The sequence below is a fragment of the Mesocricetus auratus genome, unplaced genomic scaffold, assembly GCF_017639785.1.
Source record: "Mesocricetus auratus isolate SY011 unplaced genomic scaffold, BCM_Maur_2.0 Super-Scaffold_100015, whole genome shotgun sequence".
Taxonomy (NCBI): domain Eukaryota; kingdom Metazoa; phylum Chordata; class Mammalia; order Rodentia; family Cricetidae; genus Mesocricetus; species Mesocricetus auratus.
In genome coordinates this window covers 64,576,538-64,599,081 of record NW_024429198.1, presented here as the reverse complement: position 1 = coordinate 64,599,081, position 22,544 = coordinate 64,576,538, and the positions used below count along the sequence as shown (strand labels likewise).

General features: G+C 46.2%; 1 protein-coding gene across 4 annotated transcripts in view; it reads left to right on the top strand.

Annotated features, from left to right (window-relative positions):
- Sil1 (SIL1 nucleotide exchange factor) overlaps positions 1–22,544 on the top strand; it is a 224,476-nt gene that overhangs the window by 91,091 nt on the left and 110,841 nt on the right. The window contains exon 1 of one of the 4 annotated variants that reach the window (XM_040758096.1): positions 1,259–1,410. The exons of the other annotated variants lie outside the window; for them this stretch is intronic. Coding sequence (XP_040614030.1) covers positions 1,353–1,410 — 58 coding nt within the window. The 5' untranslated portion in view covers positions 1,259–1,352. Of the gene's footprint in view, positions 1–1,258; positions 1,411–22,544 lie in introns of those variants that run through there. 4 annotated transcript variants of the gene reach the window in all.

The following is a 22,544-nucleotide window of genomic DNA, read 5'->3' as shown; positions in this document are numbered from 1 at the left end:
CAAAAATAAAAATTTTTAAAAGGAAAGATGCCCATTTATAAAATAGATACAGTAAAAAAATTGAGAAAATAATATAACATGGTACTATAGCATATACTTTATAATATTATTTCAAATAAACATTAGCAGCTTTTGTTTCTGTTTTACTAAAATTGGGTAGATAACAGACAAATCAAAATTGAGGCAAAGGCTGGAGGGGTAGCTCAGTGGTAGAGTGCTTGCCTGGTTTAACACTAAAGGAAACAGTAGCAGATTCCATAATGGAGTAGGGTGTAATCTGAAAACAACTGACCCATGCTCTTCAAGTGTGTCTAAGTTAAGAATGGCAAACACTGAGGTATTTAGGTCAAGGATAGCAAATGTGAGGAAGGCATGGTGGTGAACACCTTTAATCCCAGCACTCAGGAGGCAGAGGGAGGCGGATCTCTACATAGTGAGACCCTGTCTCGAGAAAACACACGTACACACCAACAACAACTAAGGAAAGAATAGCAAACGTGGCTGAAGAGATGTACTTGCTGAGCAGTTGCGAGGACTGGAGTTTGGATCCATGACCCTCGTGACTAGCCAGGCATTCCACCAATGTAACTCCTGTAACTCCAGCTCTGAGAGATCCAGTGCCCTCTTCTGATCAGTGTACATGTATAGGAAGGTATGTTTACCTGCACACACATACAGGCATGCATTCACACACACACACACACACACACACACACACACACGGATAAATCTGTGGACATAGAGGACTATCACAGGCTGGAGGACACTAAGAAGGAAAGACAATCAAATATAGTGTCTTGGACAATTGGCAAAAAGCAACTAAAGAATATAATTGCTGCTCCTTTATCGATGTGAATTTCTTAGTTTTGGTAATTTATAGTTGTGTAAGATATTGCTATCAGGGGAATCAGGTGAAAGGTATATGATAACTGTACTTTTTTGGATACTTTTCTGAAAGTCTAAAATTGCTTCAGAGTAAAAAGCTAACGTACAGTAAGTTCATGTCCAGGAGACCTGTTTGGTAAAGAAGAAACTGACCAGAGCATAGTGGTGTCCCCTGTGTAGCAAATGACACCTGGTCCCATCCCCCCCCCCAGGGCAGAGTGCAGGCTCATGGCAAAGGGCCATTGCCAGCCTCTTCTGTGCTCGCACGCCTCCTGTGTCCTTAGGACACGAGTGTAGACACGCACCTCGTATGTACCGCAGCAGGGCCACGTATCAGCTGGTGAGGAGGGCACAGGTTAGAACTCTGTGGATCTGAGTGATCAGGGCCCTTGTCTCAGTTCCTTGAAATAGAACTTAAATTCTGCCTGTTTTATCCCTCTGTCTAAGCACCCAGTCACTATGGCAATATGTTTTCAGAGTGCAGTGCCTACCCCTATGCTCACTGTTGGATCATCCAAAAGAAAGGTAAGTTCAAACCCAGCTTTTCAGTAATTTATTATTTTCTTTCCTGTTTTTAAGTGGCTTGCTCCTGCACAGATCAGGTGTTTTGCTTGCTTTACTTGAGAGCAAAAGGTACATGTTCTCTTCTTAGACTGATGTGGCCATCTCTCACGCTAATAGCAGGTGTGTGGAAGAAAACTGTTATTATCACTGAGAGAATGTGAGTCTTTTACTTTTTGTTTTTGCTTTGAAGTTAGCTGTCAGGGAGCTATGGAAATATATTTCTGTTCTAGCCTGCAACTCCCTTACAAGTATTTACCAACAGTAGCTCATATTTTCTAAGTTAAAAAAAATCAATGTTAAAAAATGTTGTTTGTATTTTAGTTGAGTAGCTGAGGTATTCTGCTTTCTGCTATTGATTTACAAATTTTATTTCCAGACCCTTGGGATGCATGCAGATTACTCAATACTATGACAAATGACCGGGCTCTGAATTATGTATTCTGTCATGGGGGAGTTCATAACTCTATTTCTGTATAGGTTATTTAGGCATAAGACTACTGAACTGTGATTTCTCTTTTAGTTACATGTCACTAAAAGGAAGGCTGGGGATGATGGTGGGAGGGAGAAGTCTGACTCAAGATTGAACAGTAGTTTCCCTCTTTCTCAAACTGTGAATTCAGAGGTTTAAGGTGGACAGGTTTGAGGTAGGGACTTGGGAGAGTAGAAGAGAGAATCCGCCGAAAGCCAGCGCCCTTTAGCCCGGAGACTGACTCACCCCCTCCTGGTGGCTGAGGGCAGAGCCCCAGGATGGTGGTCTTTGCTGTTGCCACTCCCTCCGCCCACAGCCGCTTGTGCTGATGGATGTGCAAACCCTTTACAGATGGTTTGGCACTGCTTGGCTCGCTGAGATCATCTGTCTCTTTTGAATGAGCAACGTTATGTCTGCAGCTCCCAGCACAGAGAGAAAATGCCTCTGCTGGCTTCTGCCTTCTGATGGGAATGTTTCCTTCCCCAGGGAAAGGGAAAGGCACTATTCTTTAGTGTTAATGTCTGCCAGCACTCCCCGCCCCTTATGAGAGAGCAAAGCCTGAGCTAAAGGGTGGCCAGGAAGAGGTAGCCATCGGAGCATGCAGGATTGCCACCGGGGCAGCCATCTGCTGGTGTTGCAGCCTGCAGCCGGCCTCAGAGCAGGCTGTCGGGAGGGAGGGAGAGTCCATCCCCCAGGGCCTGTGTGCATTATGAACAACCCATTCTCTAAATGAGCTTCCTAAGTGTATAAAACTCCTGTCTACCCCGTTCTTGTATGGCCTGCCTCAGGGCACCGTTCAGAATCTCCCCTAATTATACTTCTAGTGCGGAACATTTAGAGTTTCTGGTAATAGCTGATTTTTTTGGGGGGGGGTAGATTTCTAAAATTGCAGTGAGGGATTGATTTATAGTTATGGGAAGATTTGCTTCTTACAGGGAAATTATCAACATTGTAATGATACAGTTTCACAGCAGTGGTATTTTTCCTCCATCCAAAACCTCAGCCACTCTACCCCCCACCTACACAGCTCCTTCCAGAATGGATTCCCTGTCTTGTGTGGAGGCTCCTCTAACATTAGAATGAAATTGTGCTTCCCATCACAGACCACCACCTTGTTCTCAGATCACTTTCTCCTCCCCACCTTCTCCTTCTGAAACGGAGAAATTTTCACAATGTGTTTAGAAAAAGGAAGTTTCATAACATGAGTCAGTCCTCGCCCACACAGTGAGGGTCCCCACCATGCGCGCACGCTGTGTGTATGAAGAGCAAGGTCTGCCTTTCATCCCTGTGCTGCTGCCTTTATTGCATCTGCCTCTGGGATGGAGTCCGAGGGATCCAGCTTTCATTTCCTTTGTTCCTCTCCCAAGCAGCAATTTCTCCTCTTCAAAGATAGACTTCTAGTAGTGGGATGGTTTCATATATTTCATTGGTAGACGCATGCTGACAGCTGGAGATGTTTTATTGGAGTGCTTGCCGTGTGCTCAGTGCAGTGAAGGGTTAGCAGAATGCTTTGGCCCTGTCGGTAACCTGTTAGAACAACAAGCTGACAGTCTTACCGCCAGCCACTCTCAGTCTGACTTCCAGCATCCTCATTCCTCTCAAAGTGTTGACGTGTCAAGGTCATCGAGGTGTTACAGTGTTGGACGTGAGCTGCTGGTGGTGATACTGGGCTCTCCTTAAATGTCAGGAGGACAGGACACGCCCCATGGTGTCTTCTTTTCCTGCGGAGTCACTGGCAAGCTCCTGTGGAAGCCACATGTGTGTGGTTGGGTCAGCGCAGTGGAAGCATCAAGCTGATTTCCCTCCACACTGGCTTCTGTAGGATTTCTTCCCATCTCTGGCCTCAGCTAACCGACTTGTGAGCAGGTTCTGGAGCCTCCCTGGACCTGGAGCAAATCTGATGTAGCAATGACACTATCTATTGTAGGGATGCAGTTACTGAGTGCCCTATGAAAGTAACTCTCCAGACGCTCGTAAGTGCTCACGGGAGAGTCTTCCATGTCCCTGACTTAACACCGATGCTGACTTCCATATAGGTTACTGTGTTTTTCATCTAAACATGGTTGGCAATGACTTGGGATGGGAGTGAGGGTTTACTTCTGCCTGTACCAGGAGTGAAGTATGTCTAGTTTCATTTTTCACACTCCGTCTCTGAGCTGAGCACAGTCCTCTGTGCCCGTGTTTAGTACTGCTGTGTTGTCGGACTCTCCTGGCAGGAATTAGGCTAATGTCTGCAGCGACTACATTAGGCAGCAAAATGAGGTTCTAAATTGTAGGTACTATACCAAGGCTCTCTCCAAGGTATTGCCTTGTTCTGGTTTTTATTATTCAGATTCATTCTCTCAATGATTCTCTGCAGACTGACTGGCTCACTGGCTCAGTGCAGTGCATTGTACCAGCTGAAAGGCAAGATCACCTTTCAAGAGGAGGGAGGCAGGGAGAGAGAGAAAGGCATAAGACGGAGGCTGCAGGCGGAGTCAGTTCAGCACCTGTCTGTTCCGAGCTCCCGGTGGGTCTGTAATGCCCAAGAGAAGAGGAGGACGGGCTCAGTCCTGGATTAGTGGCCGGGGGACATTGAGTGGGGCAGTGGCACTGTCCCGGTGACACCTGCCTTCCCTTCTTCCCATCACTGTGTGTTGACCACCAGGGTCAACTTAGCTGGGTGAGGGCGCCAGAAGTCAGCATCAGGTCTGAGGGTCTTGCCCTCCAGAAGCTAGAGTCCTGGGGGTAGGGTCACCCGTTGTTTCTGTGTTGGCTGTGGAGGTTGGCGGTAAGGTAGGGTCACCCGTTGTTTCTGTGTTGGCTGTGGGGATGTTGGCAGTAAGGTAGGGAAGGGGGCTGGATCTTCAGATTCTTGCATTTTATATGGAAGTAGGAGCCTCTTGGCAGTTGGATACCTAGAGAGTTGAGAATTTATTTGGCTCTTATATGTTTGTTTCTTAAAATTACTCTCTCTTCCACCCCCAGTGAGGAAGAAGTAGTAAGTATTCAAAGCAGAAAACAGAAAAGCACAAAGAAAAACAGTAACTAAACAACAGCAGAATCACCCAAATCTACTACACAGCTGTAAAATTAGCGCCATGGCACTGCTCCTCCAGTTGTGCCTACAGAAGTGCCCTGAACTTAAATTGTTAAGTTGGCACTTTGCTTTTATAGACGCAGAGCTTTCCAAGTCAAGCTTGTGGCACACATCTGTAATTTTAGCACCTGGGAGGCTGGCAGAGGATCATTCATGAGCTCAAGATCTACCTGGGCTAGCTACGTAGTCTGCCCTTGGCCATCCTGGGCTACAAAGCAAGACCCTACCTCAAAGAACAAAAGGAAGAAAAAAGGAGGGGGCAGGGCAGGGGCTGGAACTGAGTCAAGTGCTTACCTCACATACACAAAGCCCTGCGTTTAGTCCTTAGCGCTGCATAAACTGGGCATGGTGATGTATGCCTGTAGTCTCAGCACTAAGGAGGACTGGAAGCTCAGGATCATCCTTAGCTACGTAGCGAGTTCCAGGCCAGCCTAGGCTCCATGAGAGTATCTCAGAAAACAAAGCCAGGGCTGTCGAGAAGGTTCAGTTCCTAGGACCCACATGATAGAAGGAGAGAACCAACTCCTCCAAGTTGTCTCTAATACCTACACCCAGGCCATGGACTAGCAGGCCCCCCCCCCCAAAACTAACTATAAAATGAGGAAGATTTTTTTGTTTGTTTTGAGATGGGGTTTCTCTGTGTAGCCCTGGTGTTCTGGCTGGCTTCTGACTCAACAGAGATCTCTCTCTCTCTCTCTCTCTCTCTCTCTCTCTCTCTCTCTCTCTCTCTCTCTCTCTCTCTCTCTCTCTCTCTCCCTCTCCCTCTCCCTCTCCCTCTCCCTCTCCCTCTCCCTCTCCCTCTCCTCCCTCTCTCTCTCTCTCTCTCTCTCTCTCTCTCTCTCTCTCTCTCTCTCTCTCTCTCTCTCTCGTCTCTCTCGTCTCTCTCTCACCAGAAGAGGGTGTCAGATCCTCTGGAACTAGAGTTGTAAACCACATGACATAGGTTCTGAGAATCAAACTCCAGACTTCTGCAATAGGAGCAAATGTTATCCATTAATGTAGATAAACCATCTCTCCATTCTTGAGGCAGAGAATTTTGAATATTAGAGCCTCTGGTACATGATTAAGTATGTGCTGAAGATTTTCTGGATGTTGTATGAACATGGTATTTAATTCAATATACGTTATGCTGAATTGATTATTGATTTTGGATGATAGGTAGCTTCCAGCTTTTTACCTTGTAAATCTTCAGTGAACATGCTTGTATGTGTTTTTATATATTCTTTAAGTTCTCAGAAAGGATACACCAAAGTATCTCTAATTAATTAATTAGCTAATTAATTAAAGTTTTTTCTAGTATCTTAGCAGGCTAACCTCTTGTCTTAGTTAGGTTTTTTATTGCTGTGAAGAAACACTGTGACCATGGTAACTTATAAAGGAAAAACATTAATTGGGGCTAGCTTGCAGTTTCAGAGGTTTAGTACATTATCATCATTGCTGGGTTCATGGCGACATGCAGGCAGACATGGTGCTGGAGTAGTGGCTGAGAGTCCTACATTTTGCTGGTAACAGGAAGTCCACTGAGACACTGGGTGGTATCCTGAACATAAGAAATCTCAAAACCTGCCCTCACAGTGACAGACTTCCTCCAACAAAGCCACACCTCCTGTAGTGACACTCCCTATGAGATTATGGGGGTCAATTACATTCAAACTACCACATTCTGCTCCCTGGGCCACAAAAGCTTGTAACAATATCACATTGCAAAAATGCATTTAGTGTAACTTCAAAAGTTACCATAGTCTCAACAATGTTTTAAAAAGTTCAAAGTTTCTGATGAGACTCATGCAATCTCTTAACTGTAATCCTCTGTAAAATCAATAAAAAACAGATCACATACTTCCAACATATAATGGCACAGGATATACATTACTGTTCCAAAACATAGGAAAGAGATCATAACGAGTAGATACTGGGCAAAAGCAAGACTGAAAACCAGCCAGGTAAACTCCAAACTCTGCATCTCCATGTTTGATGTCAAAATGCTCTCCAGATTTCCAATACCATTCAGCTTTGGTGACTACAACACACTTCTTTTTCTTGGGCTGGTTCCACTCTGTATTAGTAGCTCTCCTCAGCAGATATCCCACGACTCTGGCATCTCCAACATCTTGGATCCTCCAAGGCAATCCAGGCTTCAACTTCACAGCTTCATGCAATGGTCTTTCTAGGCCCCCATTCAGGGACAGTCTTGACACATCCTGGCCTCAACAGTTTTCCTGAACTTCTCTGGGGGATTTCAAATCCTATAACTACTTTCTTATATTCTTAACTCCAAAGTCAGAACCATGTGGCTGAAGCTGTCAAGTTCTGCTTCCTTGGGCTGGAATGGCCCCTTTGTTCAATGACATCTTCACCAGCTTTCTGTCTTTCACTGCCTAAACTAGGCTTTTCTGGAACACAGATCTGAGTTTGAGGCCAGCCTCTGCCTTCCCAGTTGTGGGATTAAAGGTGCGTGCCACCACACCCAGCTCTAAGTTTTTCTTCAGTTCCTTTTCACAAGTGGGGAATTTAGCTGGGTGGAATCTCGTCCTGAGGTCGCCACTCCCTTTATTCCATTTCTTAATCTGTTTATATCCTTCAACACAGAATTTAGTTCCGTTCCCCTTTCTAGTGCTCTTTTTCTCCTCAAATATTTTTCCTTGCTCAGCTTGTTCCTTTTCGTTGTAAATCTTCATCAGAGTTAACACTAATAACCACACAACAGAGTCTATACTTGTCTGTTTTGAGATTTCCTCTGTCTGTAGAAGTAATTTAGCTTCAGGTGAACTCTTCAGACAAAGGCAAAAAGCTGTCACTTTGTTCATAATAGTGTCACAAGACCAGTCCCTAGGCCACATGCTAACATTCTTCTCCTCTGAAACCTCCTGATCCCTACAGTCCATCAACTCACACTCGGCACCACTGTTTTCCATGCTCCTACTAGTGTGGCTGAAAGCAGGCCTTCCACTGCTTTCCTAACCCACACTCCCAAAGTCCAGTTACTCCAAAAACAAAACAAAACATGGTCAGGCCTGTCACAGCAATACCCCAGTCCCTGGTACCAAATTCAGTCTTAGTTAGGGCTTTTATTGCTGTGAAGAGACACCATGACCACAGCAACTCTTATAAAGGAAAACCATTTGATTGGGGTGGCTCACTTAGTTTCAGAGATTCAGTCCGTTGTCATCATGGTGGGGACCAATGGTGACCTGCAGGCAGACATGATGCTGGAGAAGTAGCTGAGAGTCCCTCTACGTCTTGTAGCCAACAGGAAATCGGCCGAGACTCTGGGCGGTATCCTGAGCATAGGAAACCTCAAAGCTCACCCCTACAGTGACACACTTCCTCTAACAAGGCCACACCCACTCCAACAAAGCCACACTTCCTAATAGTGCTACTCCCTGTGAGATTGTGGGGGCCATTATATTCAAACTACCACACCTCTTTTCTGGGTTCTGTGTGTATCACACATACAGAGAGGCTGGAGTATTAACCTGTTTTTTCATCACATGTCAGGTTCTTTGGGATGTGCTCTCTATATGTCCCTGTTCTTCTTTGACCAGGAAATAACTAGTTTCCAGTGAGACAAGGCAGCAAGTGCACAACATATGCTTTACTGTCTTACTCCAAGATTGTAGTGTCCTCAGGGACAGAGACGTGGTCATCAATCTATTTGACTGTCAACAGGTACTGAGTGCCTGATCACATGTATCTGTACCAGTCAGGGGGGAGCCACAAACAGGCCCCTGGCACAGAGAAGTTTCTATGCCTGGGTAGCAGAGCCGACATAAAGTCTACTCGCTTATGAGCGCTTACTGTGTGGTGGGTACTACCTGAGGCCGTTGTTAGGGAAGGGAGGGTGATGGCACAGAGAGGCCGTTTCCCCTTCCTCCCTTCCTCGTCTTTCTCACACTCTTTCTGTCTTCCATGCTGGGGATCCAGCCTAGCACTTTTCCTATTATAGAGCAGACCTTGCTCTTCTTGAGACGGGCGTAACTGTGTAGCCCAGGCTGGCTCCTGCCTTTGTCTCCCCACTGTCAGCCTTGTACATCTAGCCCCAGCTATGCCGTCTGTCTCTTTTCTGTTTCTCTACCCAGCCCACCTCTGCCTTCCCATCCTTCCCTTTCATCATCCTTTCTCCACCCAAAGCCACTCTTCTCAAGAGAAGCCATCATTTAGGTTAAGTTCACTAGCCGTGTAGGGTAGTAAGTGACATATAGATATAGAATGCGGTAGGGTTGATAGTCAGTACAGCACGAAGGCTATTTTAGAGCAGAGGCTCATTCATTGGAGCAATATATACTTCAGAGAGAAGATAGAATAATAGTTGTGGCCTAAAAATAGCTGGAGTTTGATGAAGTGGAGTGGAGAGGGTTTTCCGTATGGGCCATGGCAGTAATGATTGTTTAATAACGACAGCTGTACAGCAGTACAGGAGAAGAGAGAGGGGCAGAGGGTTAGGCAGGACCAGGGAAAGGCTGAGGCTGCATATTGAAAACATTCGGAGATTTGGGACCCACGGCTGCAGTCCATGTGTAGTGAGAAGAAAAGTCCCAACTTCGCCTTGGGTTAAAGCTCTGATTTGTTCCGGTGTCACGGTTCCTCCAGGCACATCCTTGGGCTCCCTCTGCCTGTCTCTGCCCACACTGTGGCCCGGTGATCTCACCTAGCCTCATGGCTTTATGTCTGTGTATGCTGATGGCTCCCAACTTGTTTATTTGCAAATCTCCCAGCTTGACTTCTCTGAACTCTAGATCCTTCTACCTACTAGACAGTTTCTACTTCAGTGAGTGATTAAAAGTTTATTGTGTCTACAAGTGAATTCCTGTAACTTTTCCCACTTTACTTAATGGCAACTCTCTATTCGTTCAATTATTCACATCAAAAGTTTTTCAGCCACGCTTCTCTAATCTTCCTCTAATATCCCACGTTTAACTGACAGCAAATCTGAAAACTGTCTTCAAAATATATCCCCAATTTGACTGCTTCTCACACTTTGTATAACTACCACTATCTCTTACCAGATTATTGCGGTAAACACATGAGGGTCCTCCTCCCTGCCTTGTCACCAGCAGCCCATGGTCCTTTTGCTGTACCTTCCTGTGCTTAACAATACCCTTTGTGTTCCTTCTTGCATAAAGAGTGGGCTCCTTCCCAGGCCTACTCACCTTTCTATTCCCTACTCTGGTTGTACCCAGCCCACGGGCCTTGAGATGCGCAGTGTCCTTCCCTACATAGCCCTGTGCCTGGCTCCCCCCTTCAGTTCTTCACTCAGAAAAGGACCTCTTTTAGAAGCAGAAACTGCATTGACTCAGGGAACAAAATATCAAAGGTAGTTGTATTAGTCAGTTTTCTGTTACTGTATCAAAATACATAAAGCTGGGTAAAGAAAAGAAAGTTGGGCTTGCAAACTGGCTCACTGTGTAAAAGCGCTTGCCACCATGCTTGAATTTGATTCTTCAGGACCCACATGATGGAGAGAACTGATTCCTACAAGTTATCCAGTTACCCTCACGTGCAGACTGCAGCGTGCACGCATTTCCTCCATGAGACAGTATAATGAAAGGGAAATTTTTAAGAAGATACTTATTTTTAAGAAGGAAAGGAACTTAACCAGGCATGGTGATACATGACTGTAAAATCTTAGCACTGTATAAGTGAAGATAGGAGGACCAGGAGTTTATAAAATAATCTTTCCTTTCAATGCAAATTATAGGCCACTCTGGGCTACTGAGACCCTGTATCAAAGCAAGAAAACTAAAATAAACAAATATATATATATATATATATACATATATATATAAATACAACAAAAACCTGTAGCTTGTAGTTTTGGAAGTTCAAGGCAGTGTTTTGACATCAACTCTGTTCTGGCAAAGACACCATGGAGGGTGGAAGCATTTGTGAGTGGGAGAGGTCCTCTGGCTAGACAGGAAATCAAGGAACAGAAAGGGGGCAATCTTGTACTTTTATAGTAACCATCTAACCAGGGTTCCAAGACAACAGCATTCACTCCTTCTTAGGACAGCCGTTCATTCATGATAGCCACCCGCCTCTAGGAGACCTCACCATCGCTTAGCACTGCTGCTGGATCTGCTGCCATGAGATCCAGTAGTGTCTGAGATACTGCCTGTCCCAGGAGGTAGAGCTTAAACTCTGCCTGAGTAGCCTGCTCTTAGTGACTCCCTCCATGGAACAGATCTGAGAAAGGGTTAAGTAGTGACTCTCAGCTGTAGAAACTTGGTGCATCAAGAATACCAAGATGTCAGTGATAACATCGCCAGTGTTGTTGGGCGGGTATGGCGTACCACTGTTAGGAGAGAATGAAAGTCTACTTCTATGGTATGCCTTCTCAAAACTAGAAACCCCGGTGAAACCATGGGTAAGTGTCAGACACAGCAGGGTCAAGGCCTGGTACTTTCTAAAGGATAACGAACTGTTTATATGTGTGGCGCTTTGTCTTCATGCGTGTCTGTGCACCACACATGTGCCTCGTGCCTGCAGAGGCCAGAAGAGGGCGTTGCTCTCCTGGGACTGGAGTTGCAGATGGTTTTAAGTCATCACATGGGTGCTAGGGATAGAATCTGGGTTATCTGGAAGAGCAACAGTGCTCTTCACACCTGAGCAACCTCTCCAGCCCCTTGGTTTTGTCAACATGAAACGACCTAAAATCAGCTAAGAAAAGAGTTTCCGTTGTGTGGATCAGGGTGATGGAGGGCGTTCTTGATTGATGTGGGAAGACCTGGGTCAAAGGGGGCAGCACCACTCCTTGATCTGGGGCCCTGGGCTGAACAAGAGCTGAGACAGCTGGCTGAGTGCCGAGTGAGTGAAGGTGGGCACACAGCCACTCCTAGGCGTGGTTGAGGAGAAGGTTTTGTTGTGGATATAAAGGAGAGAACAGCCATATAGGAAGAGAAGGGCCATGACGGAGCACGGCCATAAGAGGAGAGAAAGGGAGGGGAGGAAAGAGGAAGAGGAGAGGGCGGACAAAGAGAGGAACAGAGAGTGTGGGACATGACTGGGTTAGATAGGAATCATAAACAAGGGGGAGGGAAGCTGGCGAGGTTTAGGGTGGGGGTAGGAGTGAGGAGTGCTGAGAGGTAGCCGGCATCTGCTTTGATAAGGGACCTAACAGAGCAGGCATGCAGCCATCCCTCTGCTCTAGACTGCCGGTGACTTCCCCACAGGGATACACTGTAACTTGGAGCTGGGAACTAAAGAAAGCCATTTCTGCTCTAAGTTGGGACAGGGTGTTTTTATCACAAAGGAGATGAAACTAGGTCAAGGGTCATGCTAGGACAAAATGGTCAGCCATGTCGTGGTCATGGATAGCAAAGGCTGAGAGGCTGTCGTAGGCCACAGAAGCCAAGCATCCAAATATTCCAAATTGGAGACCAGGGTAGGACAGGGACAGAAGGAAGCATGGTGCATGCCGGTGCTGCCTTGTTGGTTCCGGCAGGAGTGTCATGAGAAGGTGGTAGCGTAGCAGGGTTAGGTCTCAAGGCCAGGACAAGTCTCAGTACCTGTGGCTCCTCGAGGTTCTTCTCACCATGCCCTACCTTAAACTTTCCTTCCCTTCCCTCAGCTTCTGATTCCCCTATGAACCTGGCTTTTCCACCATGCATTCTCTTGGCCTCTTGGCCAGGCTGACCCTCTTGGCCAGGCTGTCCCTCTTGGTCAGCAGCTCCTTTCCCCCGGCCCCCCAGTGGTCTGGTTTAGTCTGTTGACCATGTTCAACCTGGACTCTTCCTCTGCCTGCTTTCTCCCTTATATCTACAATAAAACCATCTTTATACTTTAGGAGTAGTCATTTTTTTTTTCATTTAGGTATTGGGTATTTGGAGAAGCACTAGAGCTTGAACCCAGGGCCCTGTAAATGCTAGGCATGAGCACTATGACTGAGCTACATTGCTGTATTTTTAGCCTCATCTCGTGTGTGTGTGTGTGTGTGTGTGTGTGTGTGTGTGTGTGTGTGTGTGTGTGTGTGTGTGTGTGTGTTGGAGCAGGTACTAGCTGTGTTGCCCTGGCTGACCTGGAATTTGATGTGTAGACCAGGCTGGTCTTGAGCTTGTCTTGATCCTCCTGCTTCTGCCTCCCAAGTGTTTGGTTAACAGAAATGTATCACAATACCTAGCTTCCTAGCCCACTCTCTAAAAAAATTTTTTTTGTTTTGTTTTTGGAGCTTGGGTCTTATTAAGTTACGTGGCTCAAGGCAGATCGTGGATTTGAGATCTCTAGTAGTTAGAGTCATAGACTTGTTTTATTTCTCTTGACATCTGTGCATCTTCTAGTATTGTTCTGCTCCTTAGTGCATGCGATTCAACATTGTTTTTGTACTTTATTTTCTGTTTCCGCATTAGGGTGTCAGCTCTGAGAGGACATTTCACCTTGCTTGTTTGGGAATCAGGACTGTACTTGGCTTTTGTGGGTTGAAGGAAAATGGCTCCCAAAGGGAGTGGCACCATTAGGAGGTGTGGCCTTGTTGGAGGAAGCATGTCACTGTGGGGGTGGGCTCTGAGGTCTCTTTTGCTCAAACTTCCCTCAGTGTGACGTCGAGTTCCTTTTGCTTGCAAAATGTAGGACTCTGAGCTTTTCCTCCAGCACCATGTCTGCTGGCACGCCACCATGTTCACCCTCATGATGACGATGGGCTAAACCTCTGAATTGTAAGCCAGCCCCCTCAATTACAAGAGTTGTGGTGGCCATGGTGTCTCTTCACAACAATAAACACCCCAGCTAAAGCAGCTTTTAACAATGTTCAATAAATATTGTTCATAATGGAAGAGCAGTGTCCTCTGTGTCATCCTTTTTTTCCTTAAGCAATTTGAGATTTGTGTCTGTGTCCTCCTTTTTCTCTGGGGGTTCCAACTGCCTTCAGGTTTAATGGTGGGAGTGAGGGACAACCCTGGTTTCCTTTTTACCTTTACCAGGCATAGAAATGTATGTCCTATTGGAGGTAGGTCAGAAATTCTTCCAACACACTAACGCCACCAGCAGGAAGAGCAAATGCATGGGTTCATTTACTGATATCCTGGCAGCAAATGTTCCTCCTGGTGTGTGCAGTGTGCGTACCTCCCTCCAGGGATGGTTTAAGCTGGTGATCCAGGTTGACATCCTGGTTCCAGCTCAGCCATTACGGATGTAGGGCTATATGTGGATCTAAAGATGTGGAGGAATAGAATGAGTCTCTCTGATTCAGAAGAAATCCAGAGAAAGCAATATTGTTTAATCATAGCCTGTCTGGGCTTCACCATGTGCTGAGCACTAAAGATATGAGAATGAGAATAGGCTTGACAAATCTCAGCCAACAGAACCCGACAAAACCTCATTTCAAATGGACTAAATTGAGGACAACCTAAAGAAAATATACCTCACAAGCTATCATATGTAGCTGAAAGTGTGGGTTTAAAAATCCCTTGAAACAGCTAGGGGTGATGGCGCACGCCTTTAATCCCAGCACGGGGAGGCAGAGGCAGGCAGATCTCTGTGAGTTTGAGACCAGCCCGGTCTACAAGAGCAAATTCCAGGACAGCCTCCAAAACCACAGAGAAACGATGCCTCGGAAAACAAACAAACAAACAAAAAACAAATAACAAACAAGCAAGCAAACAAAATCCCGTGAAACAGTGCGCGTGTGACAGCAGTAGAATGAATCAGCAATGGAAAGGGAATTCGGAGGACATACACTGACCATGACGGAGAAGGATCTGTGTCTTCTACCTCCAATGCCCATGCGGGAAGCTCTGGTGGTGTCCCTGATTGAGAGGTGGTGGTCGATGAATTACATTGTTGTGGTTTTTTTTTTTTCAGGAAAAGGAAGTGGGCTTGTAGAGGAGAGGGAGAGAGGTAACTGAGCTCTGGACTGCTGGCTGTGTCTGTTCATAGCACCTGCTTTTTCCCGTGCTGCAGCATAATTTATCTCATAATACATTTGAAGCATTCATTCCAAAGAATATGATCTGAGGCCTAAGTATAGTCATGATCAGTAACTATTCCCAGTGTACAGTACACTTTTAGCTCTTGTTGTTTTCATGTTCCTCCTGCCTCAGGCTCAGGAATGTGGCTGGTTTGCCTTCTGTTTCTGGCGCTGTGCCTGTCACACCTGGGGTGCCAACTAAACAAAGGCCTGCTTCCTGCCGGGCACTGGAATTGGGCTAGGCCTGGGGTTGGATTCTTTTTGGAGAGAAATAAGCAGGGCATCTTGCAAGCCCTTCCATTTTGCTTACCTTACAGAAGAGGCCAAGGGTTCCCATCCTTTGCAAGTAAAATAGAATGTACTTCCCTTAAACTATTCAAATATCACAGTTGGATTCAATTATCTGCAGAAACAGACTTATATAAAAGGGAAACTTAAATTTGTACCAAATAATGGCTACCTTTTTGTTAAGGTTGTTTTCTTTTTTTTCTTTTCCTTTTGCAAGGCTGTCCAGTTTGAAGTCTGAGGGTCTAGAAAAGGTGGGGGGGGGAGAAATAAACACCCCTCCACAATAATACTTAGAAATGGTTGTGTGCCCTGAATTCACCTGTAGTCAGCATGCCGGGGGCTTCCCACCTCCACAGTTTCCCTTTCTTTCTACTCCCGTGTCGGTGGACAGTCCGGAAGGAGACCTGACACAGTGACCTAGCCCCGCCTGATGCTGCGGCCCTGCCTGATGGCCCCAGACCATGCACAGCCTGCTCTTCTCACCCCTGTGCTTCCTGCAGGCCAGTTAAAGAGCTAATCACAGCCTGGAAACAACTGACCACAAGCACAGTAGCTTCACACCCTCCGCCGTGTGTTATTCTTTGTATGTGGGACAGAGGTCCAGGTGTGGTTAGCAGAGGCTCTTGCATTCTGAAACCAAGGGCTGGGCAGGGCTTTGTTCCCTTTTGGAGGCTCTGGAGAAAAATTGCTTTCAAGCTTATTCAGGTTGTTGCCAGTTTGTCTTTGCAACCAGTTCCTAGAAGTCAGTTCCTAGGTCAAAGCTAAACACAGAATTTTGTAACATGTCCTTAACTTCCCCGCTGTGAGGTATACCATTTTGTATCCCAAGTACCTGTGTATGCCAGTGGCCATTTCTGAAGTTTTACCCACAGAGTAGGTATAGTAAAAATAGCATATCTGTGGTGATGGTTTGTTTATGATATAACAAATAAAGCTTGTCTGCAGATCAGAGTTCGGAGTGCAAAGCTAGCCACACTAGCTAGCCATAGAGGCCAGGCGGTGGTGGCACACCTTTAATCCCAGTGCTCAGGAGTCAGAGGTAGACGCATCTTTGTTAGTTCAAGGCCACCCTGAGCTACGCAAAATTGCCCCAGTCTAAAAAGAGAAACAGAGCTCACACAAAGGTGATCTCAGTACTTGGGATCCCATGCCTTTAATCCTAGCACTAGAGAAGAATGTAAGGCGAGAGGAGTCTAAGGAGCAGTCTGAGGACAGGATCACCCCCATCCGTCTGAGCATTGGTAGAGGTGAGAACTCTCTAGCGGCTGGCCACTTCACTTCTCTGATCTTCAGCTTTAACCCCAATATCTGTTGTAGTGATCAGCCTCCCTGTTTCAGCAGCCATGACGGGCTACCATGTGCTTGCATGACCTTGCCGCTCCTGTCCTGGTCACTAGGAGGTCAGGTGCCCTCCTCGTGGCAAGGAACCAATCAGAAGTTAGCTGGCAGGGCTGTGCTTTATTACGGCTCTGGGTGTGCTTCACAGACAGTGCACAACAGTGATTTGCAGAGCATAGCAACCGCCCTGGGAGGGCCTGTGGGCCATAACAACCAGTTGACCAATCAACACAGGGCAGGTTGTCCAAACCTGGAAGCGCACCAATCCTGAGACTGTTTCATACTCCTAGACACTCCCCTTATGCTGCCCTTTAAGATCCCTGCCTCGAGGTTGCTCAGGGTCTTTCTCCAGCCATCCACCATGGTGGAGGGATGAAGGACCCGAGCTAATCGGTTTAGCTCGTTAAATATCTTTAATAAAAGACTCTTTGCTTTTGCATCGAAGTGGGCCTCTTGGTGGTTATGGGGTTCAGAATTTGGGCACAACACTCTCTCTGGGTTTTTATTATCATGCTACACATACCCTATTGTAGTCTTATTTTACCTCTCTTGTCTTGAGCAAAGCTGAACTTGTTAACTTGTTTTCATGTGCTTTTTGTTGTTGTTTTTTGAGACAAGGTTTCTCTGTGTAATGGCCCCGGCTGTCCTGGAGCTAGCTCTGCACACCAAGCTGGCCTTCACCTCACAGAGATGCTCCTGCCTCTTCCTCCTGAGTGCTGGGATCAGAGGCATGTGCTACCACCACCTGGCTGTTTCCACGTGCTTAAAAGGCTTGCATGAGCTACTTGTCTCATTGCTGTGACAGAATGGCTGATGGAAGTAACTTAAGGAAGGGTTTGTTTTGACTTCGGTTCCAGGGTACCATATGGGTACAGGAGCCTGAAGGGGCTGGTCACAGTGCACCTGCAGTCGGGGAGCAGAGAGAGATGCGTGCCGGTGCTCAACTCACTGTCTCCTTTTTATCTAAGACCCCAGCCCAGGGAATGGTGCCACCTGCAGTGGGCGGGTCTTCCTGCCTCAGAAAACCTAGTTACTTCCTTGCAAGCATGCCCATAGACCTGCCACTTAAGTAATTCTGGATCCTGACCATCACAAAGACATAGTAGTTCTCTTTCTGTAAAATGCCTATTCATATGCCCAGTTGTTTATAATGAAGTTTTTATTTATTTTAAATTCTTTATGCCAGTTATTAATTTTATCTATGATACTGAATACTTGACCCAGTTTGTCATTTGTCTTTCATATTGCTTATTATATCATCCCACAGATCTCTGCTTTTTAAAATTTTGAGTAAGCAAATTTATTTTTAATTGCTTCTGGACTTCAAATCATAAATAATTACTGCAGTTCACCTGTGTTTTTTCCTGATTTCATTATTCATACTTAAAATCCTGATTTGTCTTGGTTTTCTTCTGATGTATATATATAAATAATGGGATTAAAGTTACTTTTTTTCAGTATAACACTGAAATTATTCTAACACTGTTCATTAAAAGTTTGATCAGTGCAGCTGGGCAGTGGTAGCCTTTAATCCCAGCAGTCTGGAGGGAAAGGAATAGGCAGGCAGAGCTCTGAGTTCAAGGTCAGCCTGGTCTACAGGTGAGTTCTGGGATAGCCAGGACTACACAAAATAAAGGAAAAAAAAGAAGGGAAGAAGGAAGGAAAGAAAGAGAGAAAGAAAAAAATTGATCTGCACTGGAAAAAAAATCATTCTCTTGTTTAGAATGCTTGCTGTGTTACAATGACAAACAGGAAGGTTTCTGGGACAGCTAAGAAAACATAAACCCCAAATTTGGTGAGAGACATTGTCTCAGAGTTATCACTCCTATCTCTCACAGATTCTATTTTATTAATTATGTGTGCATGGATGTTGTACCTACATGCATATCTGTGTACCACAGGTGTGCCTGGTGCCCAAGGAAACAAGAAGAGGGCTTTAGGTCCCCTGGACTGGAGTTACAAACAGCTGTGAGCCACTGTATGGATGCTGGTGATTGAACCAGGGTCCTTTGGAAGATCAGTCCCTCTCCTACAAGTTTTAGATGTCACCTTTTTTTATACTAAATTTCCATATTCAGTTGAGTCTGCTTTTAATTTTTTCTGTTCCATCAGTCATTCTATCTACTCTAATGCTAAACCAAACCATTTTTGAGTGTAGAGTCTTTGCAACATATTTATTAGCTAATAAATTCTTCTGATTCTATTTCTGTGCTGTAATGTGTATGTGTGTGTGGCGGGGGGGGAGATTTGGGGATGTAAGATATGATCAGCACCAGAAGAGAGCCAACGACAGCTTTTGAGAAATGTCAGCTCTCAGCTAAGGTCAGTTAGAGAAGGAAGCACTGGCACCAGCACCTGGTGAGGAGAAGGATGTCTTGTTTGTAGGAGGTGCTGTCCGCCCAGCAGTGTGCAGTGCCCTGCTGTGTCCCGAGGGCTTCTGGGCTGAGATCCTGCTCTCTGTTCAGGGCCGCCTGAAGTCTCTTGAGGTGAGGAGGGAGAAGCTGAAGTGACTGTCCTGGAGCAGAGTGGCCTGGGTCTGGGTGAGTGATGTGAGGAGTGGAGGCTCCAAGCGTAGACAGTTCCTGAAAGTTTTGGTTGGTGTAAGAGAAATGAAGGGAGGTAAGAAAAGGTGGGGCTTATAAGGGAGGGGCGTGGGGTTCCTTTGTCTCTTTTTTCTTAGATTGAGATGAAATTCTTATAACAGAATTAACTTTTAAAGCAAGTGTTCTAATGGCGTTTAGTATGTATACAGCCTTGTTTACTGCCGCCTTCATTTTCACTATCTCAAAGGAAAATTCCATACCCATTAAGTAGTTACTCCCATTCTAACCAACTCTCCCTTGTAACCACTAATCTCCTTTCTGTATTTGTGATTTATTGGTTGGGTATTTCATACTCTATTTGGAGTCATATGTGACTTTCTCTTATCTGGCTTCTTTATATTACTTAAAACTCATCCATGATGCAACATATACCAATATTTTGTTCATTTTAAGCTTAACAATACTCTATGTATGAATACTTATTTGCCCATTCATCTGCTAATGGACTCTGCATAACCTTTTATTTTAGTAACAGAACTGGAGGCCATGGATAAATGCTGGTGGAAAATGCTCTAGTACTTACAGCCAGATGCAAGACTGAGGAGAGAGGCTGGGTAGGAAGAAAGGTTCTTAGAAACTTGGGCTGCATTGGTTGAAAGTAGAAAGCCCAGAAGACTCCGTGAACTACCTTCTGTCAGCTCTGTGTTCAGAAGGCCCGGCCTCTGCGTGGTGCCTCTTGGTGTGATTGGAGTCAGAGGCTCTGCTGAAGGGCAAAGCTTGTACGCCAGGGAGCGAGCAGAGTGTGCCAACAAGAGGACGTGAACACGGTCCTAATTGGTGGGTGGTCCTGGATGCTGTTGACCTTTGCCCGCTGTTTATTTCAGTTCGCACATGATCGTTCAGGAGGTCCTGCTCGTGTTGCTTAGTTCTGTAGACACAGGAGGGGTGTTTATTATTGTTGTTTCCTTCTTCCGTGATGGTGTTCGATTGTCCCAGAGTTTAGAGAGCTACACTAATCAGAACCACAGCATACAAGTGGTTCCCAAATTTAAAACAATGTCCTGTAATTGGGGTTGGGCTCTCCTGAAGCAGGCAGTGAATGACAGCTGGAGTATGGTCTGTCTACTGAGGACCACGCCCATGAATAAAGGGAAGGAGCAGGACTGAACAAAGAAGTCGGACTTGGTTTAAGTCTGTTGGCTCCTTGGCCTCCTCCCATTGAGGTATTCTGGAGTAAATCTTGTCTTTTGGATTGCCTACATTTGGACAAAATGGTTTTAGTTCTTTATGTCCATACCTGGCTTAGTCACCAGTTATTAGTTTGCTCAGAAGATCACGACCCTATGCAAAGTAGCTTTCTGCAGAAGAGGCAGACAAACTGCAGGCTGCCTGCTAACTGGTGCAAATCCTCCCTGGAAAAGTAGCCTGCATACATCAGCCATGGTAGAGGCAGTACAGTTGAGAGCCCGGCTGGAGAGCTTGGGGTTGGGACGCATGGGAAGTAGACTTCAGAAGGGCTTTCTCCACCACCTCTGAAGTTGCTCTTAGAAAATGAGCTGATAGGAGCGAGGTGGGCTGGTGCAGAAGTTACACACTGCTTCTCAGGTAGAACGAGCTGAGCCATTGCATTGGAGGACAGGGGCATGTGTTCCCACGGGGAACAAATCTCCCTCATTAGAAAGGCTTTATTCTTAGCCAATCAGCTGTCCGGGTTTGGAGTTGGAAAATGTTTCATGATGTTTTTGATTTCACTGTTCTTTGTGAGATGGATGACAGAGAGGAAAGGGCACCTAGTCAGCAGTCAGCAAATATTTGCTGAATGAGTCCGTGAAAGGGCCATTGTGGGAAGCGCACCAGCAGGAAGCCTCGGGTCAGAGTCTGTGTCATCATTTCAGAGGCGTCTGCTCTTCAGCGGGTAGCAGCTCAACAGGAATTTCAATAATTGCTCGACATAGAAAGGGAGGGTGATGGGCAGCACATGGAGCAGAGACTGCATTCCAGGGTGGGGTGGAGCCACGCTGGTTACAGTAGACGCGGGTGCCGGGTGCCTCGCGGGCTTGGAGGAGGAGAGAGGAGGAAAGAGTGGGTGGGTGTCTGCTTGGCAGTGGATGGCTAACGTGGCTCCTGTCTCTTGTAGCTGGGCAGGGAGGATGTGGACTGTTAACATTTCCCTGGGCTGGGTTTCCCCTCTCACTTTTTTGAGACCTTGGTACAAGGGATAAGATGCTCTTTCGTCTACTCCACCTGTGTCATGAGAATCTCCAGAGGCCCAGTTGCTTCCTGTGGTTTTCTCTTGGCAGTTTCCTCACACAGGCTTAGGGGGCTACCTCCTGTCCCCTCCTTCAGCAGACCTTAAAACAATGTAACTGATGTCCCACTCTGGTCCGTGGGTAATTACTCCCTACTCCCTCTGCCGGTTTGTTCCTAGAGCGAGCTTGTTATGTTGGAAACCCATCAGCTCCTGTCCTGGTACTTATTTTGTGTCAGTGTCCTTGTGGTTTCCCCACATAGCAGGGACCTCAGGGTGCCTTTCATTTCCAAGGCATTATTGTCAGTCGGCCTCTTTCATTCCCTCACCTTACTGAACTATGCAGGAAGAATCAGGACCAAGGCATGATGTTAGACTGAAAATGTGAAAACGGCTATTGGGTGGGCGTTTGAGGTTTGCGGTGTGCGTGGTATCGGTGTCTAATTGCTCCTGTTACTGAGTCTGGCTTGAGACTGGGAGATTGGAGAAGGATGAGAAGTCCAGTTCTTTTATGCTAATGATTCTGATTTGTGAGGCTGGTGCGTGAGTGCATGTGTTCCCCGTTAGGCCTCAAACTCAATATGAGCCTATGCTGCCTTTAGCAACTCTCCTGCCTTAGCCTCTAGGATCACAGGCGCGAGCCTGTGTCTAGCAGCGTGTAGTCGCTTCTTCATGGCATTTCACTGGCGTCCCGTCTTCTCTCTCCTGATTCCTCAACCTCGTTTGTTTGTTTGTTTGTTTGTTTGGTTTTTAGAGAGACAGGGTTTCTCTGTGGCTTTGGAGGCTGTCCTAGAACTCGCTCTGTAGACCAGTCTGGCCTCGAACTCACAGAGATCCGCCTGCCTCTGCGTCCCGAGTGCTGGGGTTAAAGGGGTACGCCACCAACGCCCGGCTCCTCTCCCTCTTTTTAACCATTTATCAAGGTTGCTGTGAGCATGGTCTCATCTCTGTTTACTTTCTCCCCTAGTACCCTCATTGCCATGATTATGACTCCCAGACTTGTGTGTTTTCTGTCCCAGACTCACCCCTTGGACTCCAGTCCATATTTTTACTGCCTAATATCTATCTGTCTGCTATGTTGAAACTATAGATAACCTTATAAACCAAATGTATTTTCCCCTAGACTTATTCCTGTTTAATTATGGCATTATAATTTTCCTAGGTACCTCACTTTGAAGGTTTAATCTGGCCCTCCTCCTCCTCCTCCTCCTCCTCATCCTCATCCTCCTCCT